Source organism: Drosophila yakuba, chromosome 2R (assembly GCF_016746365.2).
Source record: "Drosophila yakuba strain Tai18E2 chromosome 2R, Prin_Dyak_Tai18E2_2.1, whole genome shotgun sequence".
Lineage (NCBI taxonomy): Eukaryota > Metazoa > Arthropoda > Insecta > Diptera > Drosophilidae > Drosophila > Drosophila yakuba.
Window position 1 is genome coordinate 22,918,003 of NC_052528.2, and position 14,777 is coordinate 22,932,779.

The 14,777-nt window shown below is 47.9% G+C and overlaps 2 protein-coding genes across 3 annotated transcripts; one reads left to right on the plus strand and one right to left on the minus strand.

Annotated features, from left to right (window-relative positions):
* The first annotated feature begins 428 nt into the window (after nt 1–428).
* Nucleotides 429–1,650, plus strand: LOC6532028. The gene is made up of 2 exons (XM_002092769.4): nt 429–1,146; nt 1,202–1,650. Exons 1-2 carry the CDS (start codon nt 1,029–1,031, stop codon nt 1,519–1,521), a joined length of 438 nt encoding a protein of 145 aa, XP_002092805.2. The 5' UTR covers nt 429–1,028; the 3' UTR covers nt 1,522–1,650.
* On the minus strand, nt 1,534–13,476 carry LOC6532029 (muscarinic acetylcholine receptor DM1). Of its 2 annotated transcripts, none has more exons than XM_002092770.4 (5): nt 12,784–13,476; nt 7,068–8,190; nt 6,551–6,734; nt 6,354–6,490; nt 1,534–4,965 (listed from the first exon to the last, which is right to left on the minus strand). In XM_002092770.4, the coding sequence occupies exons 2-5, from the start codon at nt 8,021–8,023 to the stop codon at nt 3,867–3,869; spliced, it is 2,376 nt and encodes a 791-aa protein (XP_002092806.1). In that variant the 5' UTR covers nt 8,024–8,190; nt 12,784–13,476; the 3' UTR covers nt 1,534–3,866. The 2 variants fall into 2 exon arrangements, with proteins under 2 accessions (XP_002092806.1, XP_015051665.1); XM_015196179.3 differs by having other exon boundaries at nt 6,303–6,490.
* Between the last annotated feature and the right edge of the window lie 1,301 nt (nt 13,477–14,777).

Here is a 14,777-nt window from a genome sequence, read left to right on the forward strand (position 1 = left end):
TAACAATGCTTCTTAATAAAATAATGGTGTTAGAACTTTACAGGTGGAAAACAAGTCTTTGCTCTTAAGTTGATGACTTGAAGGCAATCACTGTACTCACCGCGCAAATAAAGTCCACTAATTCTTAACCACTTTTCTTACTCAAGTTCCAAAATCATTTAATTTAAGGCTAACAGTTGCACTTCAAGTATTTCCATTGTACTTAATCACCGTGTGGACAACGGACGACCTGGGCGGTGGTTTGGCACGCGCCGCGGTTTCCGTGGGCTTCGGTTTCGGTCTTGGTCTTCGACTTTGACTTGGTCTTCAGCCGGAAGCCGTTAGTTGTTTGGGCCATGTGCGCTTTTATGGCCGAGTGTTGACGGTGGAGACAGAAATCAAAGACCACATCCCACTCGCCGTTGGCCCGGTCAAAGTTGAGTGGGTCACTAAACTCGGAGATATCGACGGTGTTTGCGAATGGAACCGCAATTAGCGTTGATTATGGCCAGCAGAGTTGATTGACATTTTGTAGGCAAGTCCGTGCTGCTCATGTGTGTATGTGTTTGTCTGTCTGTCCGTCCGTGTTTGTCCCGGCTAGCCGCTTCAATATTAACCGCACCCACGCAAAGCCATGTGAATATTGATCCTGGTCCGCTCTGCTGTCCTGCCATACCGACGATTATTAATAATGGTCACGCGCGCGGAAAACTTTGCATTGCAATTTCTCAGTAGTCCCAGTAGTCAGTTGCCATCGCGTTGTGCCGCCAAACGGCTGTGTCCTGGAGGACTCGGTTACCTACGGAAAATCCAATCCTGCGAAAATCAATACTAATGAGCCATTAAACGTGGCCTCAGCTGCAGTCGGCCGTAGTCTAATGAGCTGAGCGCCGGCGGAAATTGAATGTTGGCTCTAACCAAGCGGCTGCAGCAGGAAATCACATCGGCATCGCTTTTAGTCATCTCTCCGCCGAACGGAAACGCCAAAGGTAAAAGTATCGGAAGCACTAAAACGGAAGTCTTAGGCGTAATGCCTTGCGCCTGAGTGGATGCGTAGCATGGGCTGCTCCAGTTCCAAGACCTCCGCCACCGTAGAAGACACCCACTCATCGAAGCCCGGTTCGGCCAAGTCCAGTGAAACTAGAATGGACGCCAAGAAGGAGTACCGTAGGTGGAGATATAAAGCCGATTAATGGGAATTTCACCAGGAACCTTCTTTCAGCTGCCTCCGAGGCCTTCACCATTCCGCTGGAGAGCGATGACAATCCGGAGATGCCGCTAAACGAGACGGTGCGCCAGCCGCCGAAGAGGATTCAGCAGCTGATGCAGGAGGCGGCCAGCTCGGAGCCACTCACCCTGGAGGAGCTGGAGGAGAAGCAGCTAAAGGCCGAGCAGCGGCGCCAGGAGCTCATGCAGCACAAACTGGAGATCATACAGAAGAATGCCCAGATGCTGATGAGGCCTCATGGGGAAAGGGAAACCGCTGGCGAAGGTGAAGGTGACCGGAACGAAGACGAGGAGGAACAGCCCGAGAAGGTCTAGAGATACTTAAACTTCTTTTTCATTCACATTTTTATTGTTAGCTTTAAATTATATATGTATTACTATATATCGTAGTATATTTCCAAACAATTAGATTGTATGCAATTAAATCTGCTCTCGTCGTCAAAATGCTGTCCATCTGTTCTTGGTTGTAATCCTATATGTCAAACCTTTTCTCTTGGTAGTCAAAAACGTGATCTATTTGTAATCGAGTGTTAAATATGTACGTCTAAAGGCTAAATGTAGGTATTTCGGATTTCTTATTTCTCTGTTCAGATTTCAGATTTCGGTTTACTCGACTCGCGTTGGCTTGGGTCGTTTAGATATTGATTGCAGTACTATATGCTTCATTAGGATGTGTGTGCGTGGTTGTAAATCATGTCTTTTGGGTTAGTTGGTTGGTTGGTTGCTTGGTTGGTTGCTTGCTTGGTTGTTTACACTTGTTTTTTACTCTGGTTGCTCGGTATCGTTAGTTCATATTCATATTAAACGTCGTATTCATATATATGTACTTGTATATATCGTATCGTTAGGTATAAATATGCGTACTTGCGTACTGTGTGTCACAGACACTACAAATGTCGCTTTGATTTCGGCTTGATTTGCACCAGGCCCCGCGTCCCTTCGATTCTCGATTCTCGATTAACTGGGGCCAACAATTTGTTAATATTTCAATTAGTTACCTACACACTCATTAAAAATGTTCGCTCCCCCGATCGCATCGAATATATCGTAGTACCTGGATGTCGTTTGCTTACACTGTATGTTACGTTATGTTTTTGTTTACTCTCTCATATGCCTTGAATATGAATATGCTTGCGGTTCACTATTAGTTAGTTACTGAAATTGGTGCACTTCGAAGAAGCAATTGGCTAATAGCTATGAGTTTTTGCTATGAGTTCGGGATGCTGCCCAAAGAGATGGTCCGCCAGTCGACGGATTGGCCACTTTCAGCACAACCTGTTGATAGGGTTACTAATACTATTCGTCTCGTGTCCGGGTCCTCGCGATCCTGATCAAAGATCGTAGATCCCTGATCCCAGATCCCTGATCCCAGATCCCTGATCCCAGATCCCTGATCCCCGCCCCACGTCCGTGTCTGTGTCCTGATCCTCCTCAACTGGGCCATCTCTCCGACACACGTGCCCCAAACATATTGCTTGCGTTACTGTTGTTACTCTCGGGTTAAGATCGTCCCGGTTTTTCGGGGACATTTTCCACATCAGTTACAAAAGGTTTGTTCTTAGTTGTCGAACCATGGTGGGTTGCGTTCTTAATACATACAAATAATCGTTATTTTATACATACATATTTCGATATATTAGCAGGTATGTGTCTACAAATTGATTTGCACGGTTGACGCTTGTTCGGCTTTGGTTTGGTTTCTACACACATGTATGTTACAAAAAAACAAACTTTAACTATTGAAAACGAGCAGTACAATCACAATATTCCCCCTACAATTAATACACGTCATATCCCCCAATATCCCCCCATATCATGTCCCCTCCCCCCGCCACCAGCCTACACAACGAAAATCGTAAGGAGAACAAAACGATTCCATTGGTTGGCCAAAATGCAAGATGCAAGATGCATTCGCATTCGCATTCGTTGCCCGCGGAACTTAATCCTCCTACTTTGAACTTGTATTAAAGCTTTTTTGGTTTCTGCCTCTTTCTGCCCACAACTTTCGCCAACAACTTAAGCTAACTCATTTGCCATGTGTATAATAATAAATATACTGTATATCTTATATATGTGTACGTGTATGTATGAATTGCAATCGTAATCCATTATATTTGTATTAAATTCTTCTTGCATCGAGCATGTGCCTACCTAACATTACGTAAACGCCTAACAAAATGGAATCTCCTCCTCCTGGGAGGATCACGTGATCATCGTGATAACTCTGCTGTGATCAGGTGCTGCGGAGGGTTGCCTCGGGAACTAGTCTAAAGATACCTTAGTGAGATCTTTGGCTTGCTTGGAAGCAGTTGGTCGAACCTCATGGGTTGCAACTAACTTGGCTTGGAAGAGGTAAGTGGGTGGAAGTTCCTGCCTAACCAGATCTTTAGAACTATAAAGAACTTTATTGCAAACTTAAAACTTATTTTGACACCGCGCGAAACCTCAGTTCTGGCAATTGTTATTTATGGCAACCCTCCCGGAATGGTGATGCGTGTATATAGTCGGGGGCTAGACATCAAAAAATCAGTACTGCTTGTCAATGGGTGATCCTAAGCCTAGTTTTGGTTTTACTGCCTCCCAAAAGTTCTAGCACACAACACTTATTGCAACTACTAGTAGTTAACGGGCCAGATGATGGATGATTAAGTATTAATTATCTAGTTGTAGACGCCGCGCACCATGCCCTCGCGGTTCCGGGTGTGCCACTTGCAGGTGAGGATGCGGACGTAGGTCCGCCGGAAGGTGGCGTTGCACAGGGCGTAGCACATGGGGTTGATCGTCGAGTTGATGTAGCACAGGGCGTAGAAGAAGTCCCACAGCTCCGTGGGTATGCAGTCGGAGCAGGTGGTCAGCGGCTTGATCAGCACCAGGATGTTGTACGGTGTCCACGTGATGATGAAGCTCAGCAGGATGGCCGACAGCGTCTTGGCCGCCTTCGACTCCTGCCGCTTCTCCTGCGATTTCTTCTTCTTCTTGGCCGCATTGCGGGCGTTCATGAGCGCGTGTGCCCCGCCCACTCCCCCGCCCGCTGCCCCGCCCCCCGCCTTGCCCAGCTGCTTGGGTATGACCTTGGCGTTGAGTAGCCTGGCATCGTGCTGAGCATGGGACATCCTCCGTCCGAGTGGCAGGCTGAACTCAGAGTCTCGCGAGGGCAAAGGTCGTCGGGTGGCGGTGGCGCTTGCCAAAGGAGGTGCCGCCGCCGTCGTCGTGGGCCCGTCCTCGTGTATCATCTTGATGGAGGGCGCACAGTCGCCTTGCAGGCTCAAGGCTGTGGAGGCAGCTGCCCCGGCAACAGTGGCACCTCCTCCGCCTCCGCCTCCGTTGGCCGCATGGCTGGATGCTCCGTCGGATGGCAGGCGGATGAGTATCGTGTACACGGAGTCCTGGCTCACCGACCGTGAGTTAATGCGATTGATAACGGGCAGGGTGCGCGAGTCGCGATGCGTCGCATTTCCGGCTGTTCCCAGTCCGATTCCACTTCCGTTTCCGGCCCCATTGCCGTTCACTGCGCCATTCCCGTTGTGGCTGGTGTTGTTGTTGTTGTTGATGGCCCCATTGCCATTGCCACTGGGATTCACATTCGCCGTTGTGCTCGACGCAACCGCACTCATTTCCTGCAGCTGCGAAATGGAGGCGAGCGGTGGGCGTGGCAGCGGCGTGGGCGAGACATCCGACAGCAGAATGCTGGGCGGCCGCACGCCGCTCACGCTGCCGCCCATCGAGTAGTTGTCCCGCATCACGTTCATCGAGGTGCATCTGCGATGTGGAGGAAGAGAGAAGACAGGATGTGGCATTCGGTTAACATTAGGTTAGTATTGCGGCAAACACACATTAGAGTGCACCACTCCAACGACACTGACAGGCAACTAGAACATGAACAACAGCTCGGGCCAAAATCTGGATGCAACTGTGCCTCCGCTCATCATCAAATGGTCAGAAAGGACACAGAAACACATCATGCATGTGGGCAGTGCATTTGGAATGGAAACAAGTGGCCGGAAATCGCAGCTTAAATCGATTACCCAGCCGATGGCCGGTGGCCAATGGCACACATAAATTGAAACAAGTTCGGCGGTCAAAGAGATACGTATCTTTAAAATGCTTTTCTGGTTTCTGGCACTCGTTTCAATTATAGCTGTCGCCTATGAAGTGGCTATCCTACACATTTTTGGGCTGACCTCGATGGCGACACATCGCGGATTCATCCGAAAAAGCTCATTTTCCCTACTCATTTCTATGCTAATTCAGATTCCACATGGATTTGCACATTAGCGAATTATTTGACTGTTTATATTTGCTAATTATTCCCCACTGATCTATGCGACCAATTTGCACGCAGGCTGTGAATTTATTCACGTCGAGAAGAGAGCTTAATGCAGAAATTGAACTAAACATTTCTGCTGAATTGGACAAATTGTTAAACAAATTTTAAACGAAATGAACTATATGAAATATCTTAGGCCTAGCTTGATTTTAAAGTTAAGTTGAACAATTTCAACACGTGTTTCATTGCATATGAAATTTAGAAAAGCGAAAGAGCGATTTGTAACCTAAGCTGCAACTATCACTTGTTCAAATCCAATCCTATGAATTAATTACAGCCAGCGGAATGGAGAAACTCCGGAATGGCCAGCTCCAACTACCTTGGACTGTAAGCCGCAATTAGTTTCCATCCCGATGTGTGCAGTGGTGCAAAGCCTTCCATCTACGTGGATTACTTTAGTGCTGGATGGACTTTGATGGATTCGTGTGTGGTTGGGTGCTGGGAGTGGTCGTGAGGCAGGGAAAGGGAGATGAAGAGGTATTGGTGCATCGTGGTGGCCAGTGGAGAACGGGCCCAGGCTCCTCCTCCTGGACACCCTTCACCACTGCCACTTTGCGTTTGTGTGCACAGGCATTGGATGAGAAATCGAAGATATATTGTGTGATATATTTGGGTGCTGGTTGTTTGCTGTGTGTTTGCCACTCGAAAAAGTGCTCTGGGTGCAAAGGAAGCGAGTCATACGCATAACTGGGGGTGAGAGAGTGGGTGCGGTGTCGGCTTACTCGAAATATAGACGATTAAAGTTCAGAATTTTGATTGTTTTTACTACCTGGAGACGGAGCTTTGTAAAGGAGTTTCAATTGTTACTGGTGTTGCATACCCTAAATCAGAAGGCTCCTCCTGCTCGTAGGCGAAGTCGTCGGAGTCCTCGCGACCGGAGTGCCACCACGCAATGCACCACTCCTTGATGCTGCCGAAGCAGGTGTACGATTTTTTGATTGTATTCGTGCTTTTGATCTGTGGATGGTGTGCATTAGTAATCGGGAAAATAGGGAAAAGTCGGTCAAATGATCCTACGCTTGACTTGCGCGAGTGCATCCCGTGGTAGCCGGAGTCGATGACCATGTTGGTCATGTAGACACTCTCCGCGTCCGCCGAACTCTCGGAGCGCGGACGTCGCCAGGTGTCGTGGTCGTTGCCGCCCACCTGGGCGAAGGCCAGCAGGCCGCCGGAGGCGTGATTCACCACCGTGTTCTCATCACTGCAAAAGTCACAATATTCCATTATTTGCCTAAATACCTAGTTATATATTTAGAAGGACCAAACAAAACAAACTTGTAAGTTTGTAGGTGAAAAAGGATACTATACTGTAATCAAATAAACGACTCAATGAGCTGTGAAATAAAAACTGTTTCTGCATTCGAAATTCAAAATGATACAGCTCATTGGGTCGCCAAATAAGCACAAGATATTCAAACTCAGCGCCTAATCATTCAATATTACATTAAGGTATTCAAGAAAGAAACAAACCAAAGTAGTTTTGAATCAATATTGTTCTTCCCTTTACTGAACTAAATACCACATTTTCTCTCACCTGCTGTTCGATCTCTTGCTGGAGTCCTTCTTGCCAGCCTGCAGGTTGGGCAGGTCCTTCTGCCGCTTTTTCGTCTCGCGCCAGATGCGCCAGTAGAGGAAGCACATGATGGTGACCGGGAAGTAGAAGGCGGCCAGTGCAGTGCCGAAGGTGATGTACTGGTTGGTCTCGATGAACTGGATGTAGCACTCGTCCTTGGGCACCGTCCGCTTGCCCTCGATGTAGGGCCAGCTGTAGATCCAGGGCGGCCAGAGGAGCAGGCTGATGCCCCAGGCGGCGCCAATCATCACCGCCGCCCGATTGGTGGTCCTTTTGGCGCGGTACGTCAGCGGCCGAGTGACACTGAAGTAGCGATCGAAACTGATGATCAGCAGGTTCAGCACCGACGCATTCGACGCCAGGTAGTCCAGGGCCAGCCAGGTGTCGCAGACGATGGGACCCAGGGGCCAGTAGCCCAGGATTGTGGTCACCGCAAAGAGCGGCATTGATATTGCGCCGATGGCAAAGTCCGCGATGGCCAGCGAGAACAGGAAGTAGTTGCTGATCGTCTGCAGCTGCTTGTCGATCTTGAAGGATATCATCACCATGACATTGCCCGCCACCGTCACCGTGCTCAAAATCGCCGCCACGAAGCCCATGACCACCATGGAGGCCAGTGAGTACCGCGGTCCCTTCGTCTCGAAGCCCATGGTGCCGTTTGTCTGGTTCCCGTACATTCCCGCATAGGGATCGTACAGCCCGCTGGCCGCCGTGGACGTCAGGTTCTCGAACAAGGCGGTCAGGAGGGTGGTGCCCGGGTATCCTGGCGAGTAGCCTGCAGGACTCGCCGTCGTCGTCGTCGTGCTGGTCGTCGTGGTCGTGGTGGTCGTTGTGCTCGTGGTTACGGTCTTAAACAGCGGCTCTAGTATGCTGGGCGGGCCATGGGCGGCCAATGCCAGACTCATGACCGGCTCCATGGCGTATACGTGATTTTATGTACTTTGCAGCTGTAAGGATTACGATGCTCGCTGTCGCGCGCTTTCTCTCTCTCTCTCTCTGTGTTTGGCTTGTCCTTAGTTGAGCCTCATCCGCTGCTTATCCTTTTTACTGCACCCACGCAAGGCGTTGGCCATTTTCGCAGACCCTGAAAGGAAGAAAAACGGGGTTGTTAGGTGGGATGTCAGAATGGCCCGACCGGAAAGCAGCCTGAAATAATTATTTTGATCTCATGTTGTACATTACTATTCTTACTGTTGTTCATTAATAGCTGCATGTTAACGGGATTGAATTTAAGCACAAGCTTTTTAATCCCTCAAGCACACTTTACTTCCACCATTATGTTTTCAGTGCAGCATCGGAGTATCCAAGCTGAAAACTCCTTTACTGCCTTATAGTTAACCGTTCGAAGATCTCGTAACTTGATAAATTTACAGCCTTCCGAACGACCGTCATAAATTCCACATAGATGCCGAAGGATGTAAAGTGGCGCCCCAGAAATTTATTAAATTAACCAGGAAGAAATGTCAAAAGTTGTCAGTGGGCGTAAGGAATAAGAGTGCGAGATGCGCGAAGCGAGTTTTTCGCATCCGGATGCTGCGATAATTATGATGGGCCAACTTGGGTGGCTAAGCAGCGTAAAGTACTTGAGCTTAGCGGCTATAATCGACTTGAGGCCTTCAGGCTCGAAGAGTAATTGCATGTTGGGCTGGCAAATGCATATAGTCACACCATTCCCGAATGTCCTGCGAAAGTCAGCGGATGGCCAAGAGCCATGAAAAGAAGAACGGCGAGATTTATGAGAAACTGTCCCAGCAGTGGCCTTTGATATATCTCATCTTGGCAAGGAATCCTGGGGAAGGAAGCAGAATAACATATTTACAATGCCAGGGGCCGACTGGCTTTGTGCTTCTGCAAAATGACATTTTCTGTGTGATTTGTTTTAATGGAAATGTAGGTATATGTAACTGTAAATGTAAATGTAAATGAAAATGAAAACGGCTTGAATGCGTTTCCTTGGCAGGCCTCAGCCAGCCCATTTGCAGCCGTTCAGCCATTTCAACCATTTCAACCATTTCAGCCACACCCACAACATTTGTTGTTCGTTTATTACTGTTGCCAACAATGGCAGTGGCAAAAACGACAAAAATAACAACAGCCGTGCAACAGTCGAGGAGGAACTTGGCTCGAACAAGGAACAAGGAGCATCGAGCTGCGAGTTGCGAGTTACGAGCTGCGAGCCCCGACACTTTGGCACGGAAATGTTCCAGGCGGCTTCCTCTGACACTTTTCAAAACTATTGATGTTGTCATTGGCCATATGCCTATAGATATCTGCGAGGAGGGGGTGGGGGCTTGTTTCATTTGGCAGCCATTGTGCGCGGCGACTTTGATTTGGAAAGTTTTTCACCAGCTCGCATTGAAAAGCCACGTTACGCATACGCCATGGCTGCCAGCTGATTGATAGGCCACGATACGTGGCGAAATGAACAGGCCACAATGAGCTGTCCGTGATTGATTCGCATTCAATGGATGCGAAGTTATTGTGCGCCGCGCCATTGTCGTTGGTCAGGGCGGTTCCATACACATCAGGCCACAAAAGGGTCAAATTCCAGAAAACTAATTTACGTATCTTTTTGCAGAAAACCTATTTAATATTTGATTTTAGGCCTGTTATCAGCGCGCAATCACTACTGTAATCCTAATCGCTATTAGCTTGTAATTAAACGTTATCTACGTGACATAACACACATCATCCAATTGAAGCGATCTTTTACCCCCTGAACTAAAATAGCACACCTTGTTAAATGGATTAATTTTCCTGGAAAAATATAAGTTCTGTGAAAGCCATGAAAACCATAAGCAAATGAATTCTCCGAACAGCAAATGGCCTGAGTAGACATACAAATTTCCAACTAAACCAATTAACTTGTAGTTGCCTGTAGTTAAAACCCTTGAATTGCAAGAAAACAAATCGAGCGGCTGATTAATTGGCCTTTAAAATATCATAGCCTACTTTTAGGTCGCACAACTACATATACACATAAGCGGTCGAATGCGATGCCCAATGCAAATAGCATCAATTAAGAAACGAATTGAATTACCACAAATCATCACTAACTGAAATGTGCACGTTGATGATTCAATTGACCTGTGTGGAGCTCGAAAAGTGGGTAATTTGCACCGACTGTGCTCTGCCCTTGTTTTTGGGCTATTTATGGCTTTAACATCAAAGGATGCCCAATTAAATGCAGCGTTAAACAATAAATCAATCAAAATCCGTCTGTTTATCTCATTGAAAACACGCACACACGTATAAATCAATTGCAAAACAAGCTAACAAACTGGTGAGATGGGCAAAACCAATGGGGCGCCATAAATTGAGCCGACGTATCGTACTGACAACAACAACAACACACGAAAAACAACAACCTCAGCAACAAATGGAGAGGGCAGAACATTTCCAATAAGTGAAAAAACAAATCGCTCGTGTGACTCGGTACTTCTCGGTTATCCCCATGTGTGGGGGCTTCTCCTCAGAGCCCCAAGTAGTTGGAGCGCTATTCCTCTACGCTACGGCTACGTGATTTTGACTTGGCCACGTCAGATTACGGACTGCGGGGCGGAACTACACCGATAGAAACTGATACGACAGGAAGCTCCTTTCTAAGAAATTCCGGATAAACGAATTCAGAGAATTTTTGAAGGGAAAACTCAGTTTAATACCATTTGACAGTAAACTATAAATTTTCCAATGATAGAAAAACACAAATGTATTGGCATTTTTCGGGGAATGTAGTTATTGGTAATCAGCTGCCATCATTGGCGGCTGTCCGCTTGTGTTACATTCAAATTTATCAGGCGACCGCTCCTTCGGCAAGTAATCGAATTGAGCTCCTTGTTGCCGTGCCTCGCTTTTTGGCTGCCATAAAAAAGGATTTATGGATTTATTATCAAATGCGTCGGGCGCAAAAACACAAGTAACCATATACCATCATACACAACACACAACACGAGTATACCATATACCACACACACACACACACACACACATTCTCATGGCTGAGCAACCTGCGACCCGCGAGGATTTGTTTTGCCATTTATTAGGCTATTTTTATGACACTGCCACGAGCTGGTGGAACGATGGGGTAAGCACAGTGAGCCCACCAAGCAGCCGCTAATCAAATCACACTTCACTTTTCAGCCATGGGAACTGTGTTGTGCCTTGTAGGTCGATAGACTGGCACAGATGTCTATGGCCAGATGCAGTTTTGGCAATTGTAAATCTGCCTGTTTATCACAGCCGAATAAATTATAACGCCAGTCAATTAGTGGCTCACTGGATGATTGTTACTTTCCCCTTATCAGCTGCTTACAGGCCATCAGGTGACACAGTTCTTATGTGTAAGCTCCTGGCAACCACGATTTTATGAAGAGTTAAGTATTGACTAACGCCTGCCATTTGTAATTATTCAGTGATTTAAGTAACTTGTTTGACAGTCCCCTATTAATATATTAATATTACGACCTCGCCAGCTTTTGTGGATCCTTAAGACACGTTAGCCCCAAAGTATGCAACAAAATATTTCCTTTACGGAAGTGCGACGCTTTTGAACACTGCAAACAACAAAGGACTTTTTCGTTCCCAAAATTTCGCTGCATGCGCGCAAATTATGTTCCCCTATTTGCCGAGCTTCACTGTCCTCGAAAGTGTATATTTTTGATCAGCTCATCAACAGTCGGCTTTATTTTGCATTGGTTATTCTCGTTCTGGCTTGCTTTTTATGCGGGCTCTGTCAACGCTCACACACACTTGCTTACGCCTATTTAAACACACCCACTCGCCCACCCACACACGCGCACACACACACGCACTTTGGGAGTAAAGAGAAAGGGGAGAGGCTGCGGAAGGAAAGGATGGGCAGGCCAACTAGCTTGCATACTTTCGAGCGCCCTGTCTTTCACTGCGCCCATTTCTCCTTTCTTTTCTTTTCTGTTCTGCTGGCTTATGTTAATTTCGCGCGAGTTTAATTGCTTGCCACATGGCTGCTGATGCCAAGCGGATGCCGTTAGCTGTTGACTGCTTTCTGTTCTGTTGCCTGCTTTCTGTTCGCTGTTGCCCGTTTCGTGCTGCCCGCTTTTCAGCGTTTCCTTGGACCGAAATGCGAGCTGCTTTGCCTGGCTTGTTTGCGGAAATTAAATTGCTGGACTGGCTTTCACCTTATGCTCCGACTGTCCGCTAAGCATATTGCCCAGCGAAATGCGCCCACACATGGAGAAAAACTGGTTGGCTCGTGGCGGAGAATTGCAGTTCACATTTTTTCTAGTCACATTATTCCACTGCCACTTTATAGATTAGTAATAATATATTTATAGAAATAAAAATAAAGTTTTACTTCACTTTCGAACTGTTTGACCAAGCTTACTATGTGAATGCTTGCATGTGAACTTTTCAAGCCAGCTTTTCACACGAAATATGACTAATGACTGTGCTGCTTGCAAGGTTTCTCGCTGTGTAGAATCGGGTGAGGTTGTGCGAACTGCTGGGTTGTAGGTCGAGCGGGTGGTGGCGCTACAGAGCGCGGGGCGGGGGGGTGGCTGAGCCGCGCCCCACCGACCTACTCGCACAAAGTTTAATCAAAACGAGAGCACTGGAAACGGAGAAAGCAGCGCTGCCGACGTCGAAGTTGACGGCGACGCCAACGCACACACACACACTGGGGAACTGAACTCTCACTTACGTTCTCGCTCCCTCTCTTGCTGTTGGAGCTCTCTCGTGGCGCTCGCGTGCCCTCTTGTTCTAACCTATTGCTTATTTGGGATGGTTCCGTTGTAACGGTGACATCGCTGTTGTTGCTGCTGCTGTTGTTACTGGCTTTGTTTTTGTTTTTTGGCTTAGAGATGCTGCCTCTGCTGGCGTCGCTGCCGTGGCGTTGGTGTTGGTGTTGCTTTTGCTGCTTCTGTTGATTTTGGCCATTTGCCGCTCCCAAAAGTATGCTTTGTAATTTTTTGTATTGTGCGCGCACATCTTCGCTTCTGCTTTCTAGTATCGTATCCTGCCGCTCCTGGCTGCCCCGCCCCCAGCGCCTCCGCCTCCTGCTCTTTGGATCCTGCTCAATTCATTTCGCCTTTCGCCAATTTTATTATACACAATGCGAACTGCGACGCCGACGTCGGCGACTTTGCGTGCTTAAAGTTAGCACATTTAACATTGCAACTGGGTTTGTTTCACTCGCTATGCGGGCACAGCACAACTCTAATGACTTGCTTTAACTTAAGTATTTAATTATTGCTCGTTGTAAAAATTCCCCCGACACCGCTGACAGCTCTTGCACGCGTTTGTTTTCCACTCGGTTATTGTTGCTACTACTTTTCACCGTTTCGCGCTAGAGAGGCTGTAGCGCACGTTGCCAAATCTCATCCGGGACTGAAGCTGAAAATTCTGGCCAAGGTATATAACGGTACAGAGCCGAGGAGCGGAGAGCCAGAGCCGAGCAGCAGCCGAGAGAGGCGACGTGGATGTGGAGAGTGTGGGCGACGAGAGTTCCTTATGCTGGAATTTGTGTTTGTTGGGCAGCATGGCGAGCATCCTTTTACCAACACCCTCGCACAAAGGACATACGGAAAAACGGGCTGCGGCTGTGTGTGTGTGTGTGCAGCCGAAAATGTGCTGGCAGCGGAACTTAATGGATGAATATGAATGAAACGCCGCAACAGTCCAACTGCGCGACGACTGAGGGGTAGGGAGCAGGGGGCAGGGCGATCTTAGGGCTAGAGGGGCCAGGGGATAGAGGCGTCCAGTGGGTGGCAGTTGAATTCCAGGTGGCGAAGACAAGTCCGCACGAGGCCCACGGGCATGGCTCGAGTGCCATCTTGTGTAGCAGCAGCATCTACGACTGCCACATCTGCAGCAGCAACAGCAGCAGCAGCAGCAGCAACACTAGCCACTTTTCAATGGGACTCCTGGCGCACGAGTGTAAGCGTAACGCATTTGTGTGAGTGCCGCTGCGAGGGTGTTCGTGTGAAGTGGAAGCGCTGGAAAAGCGCATTCACATTTCAATTAAATAACACCAGCGGCGTACGGTCACAATTGCCAGTTCAATGGGCATTCCGAGCTTGTGAGGAGAATAACCACTTGGGCTTTGGCGGAATTTCGACTGGAGGGTTCTATTCTCAGAGCGTTAAAAAAGGTAAGCACAACTGGAGTGCTGAGTACTCAAGAATAATGATGGTCAATAAATATTAAAGACCTTTCCTGTGTATTAGAGATAGGTGATCATATTACTAAGTCTACAATTTAAACTAAATTCCTTGTTCTGGCTAATAACTAAGGAACCCCCATGATTATTGCCCATCCTCGAGCTAATTACATTACAGTACTTTCACTTCGAACCCTTTGTCCATGGCGAGCGGGTCCCTCAAGTGCCTTGGCTTTATTAATAGCAACTCATGTTGCGTTTAAACTGGACAACAATGGAACTAACGCAGCGGACATGGCACTGCCACTGGCCCCAGCGACCCACACCCAGCCCACGAGCAGGAGCCACCCGAATCCCGGCAACCGACAAGCCCGCACCTTCCCTTGGGCTTGGCATGTGCTGAGGTCTGCAAGTGCGGATACTTCTGTGTGCTCGTCATGCCAGCACATGTGATATAAAAATACATAAATGGACAATGCAAAAGGAAAGATGAGTAAGATGAGTAAGAGCTCTGTGCCGCCGGGACCAGGAGGATG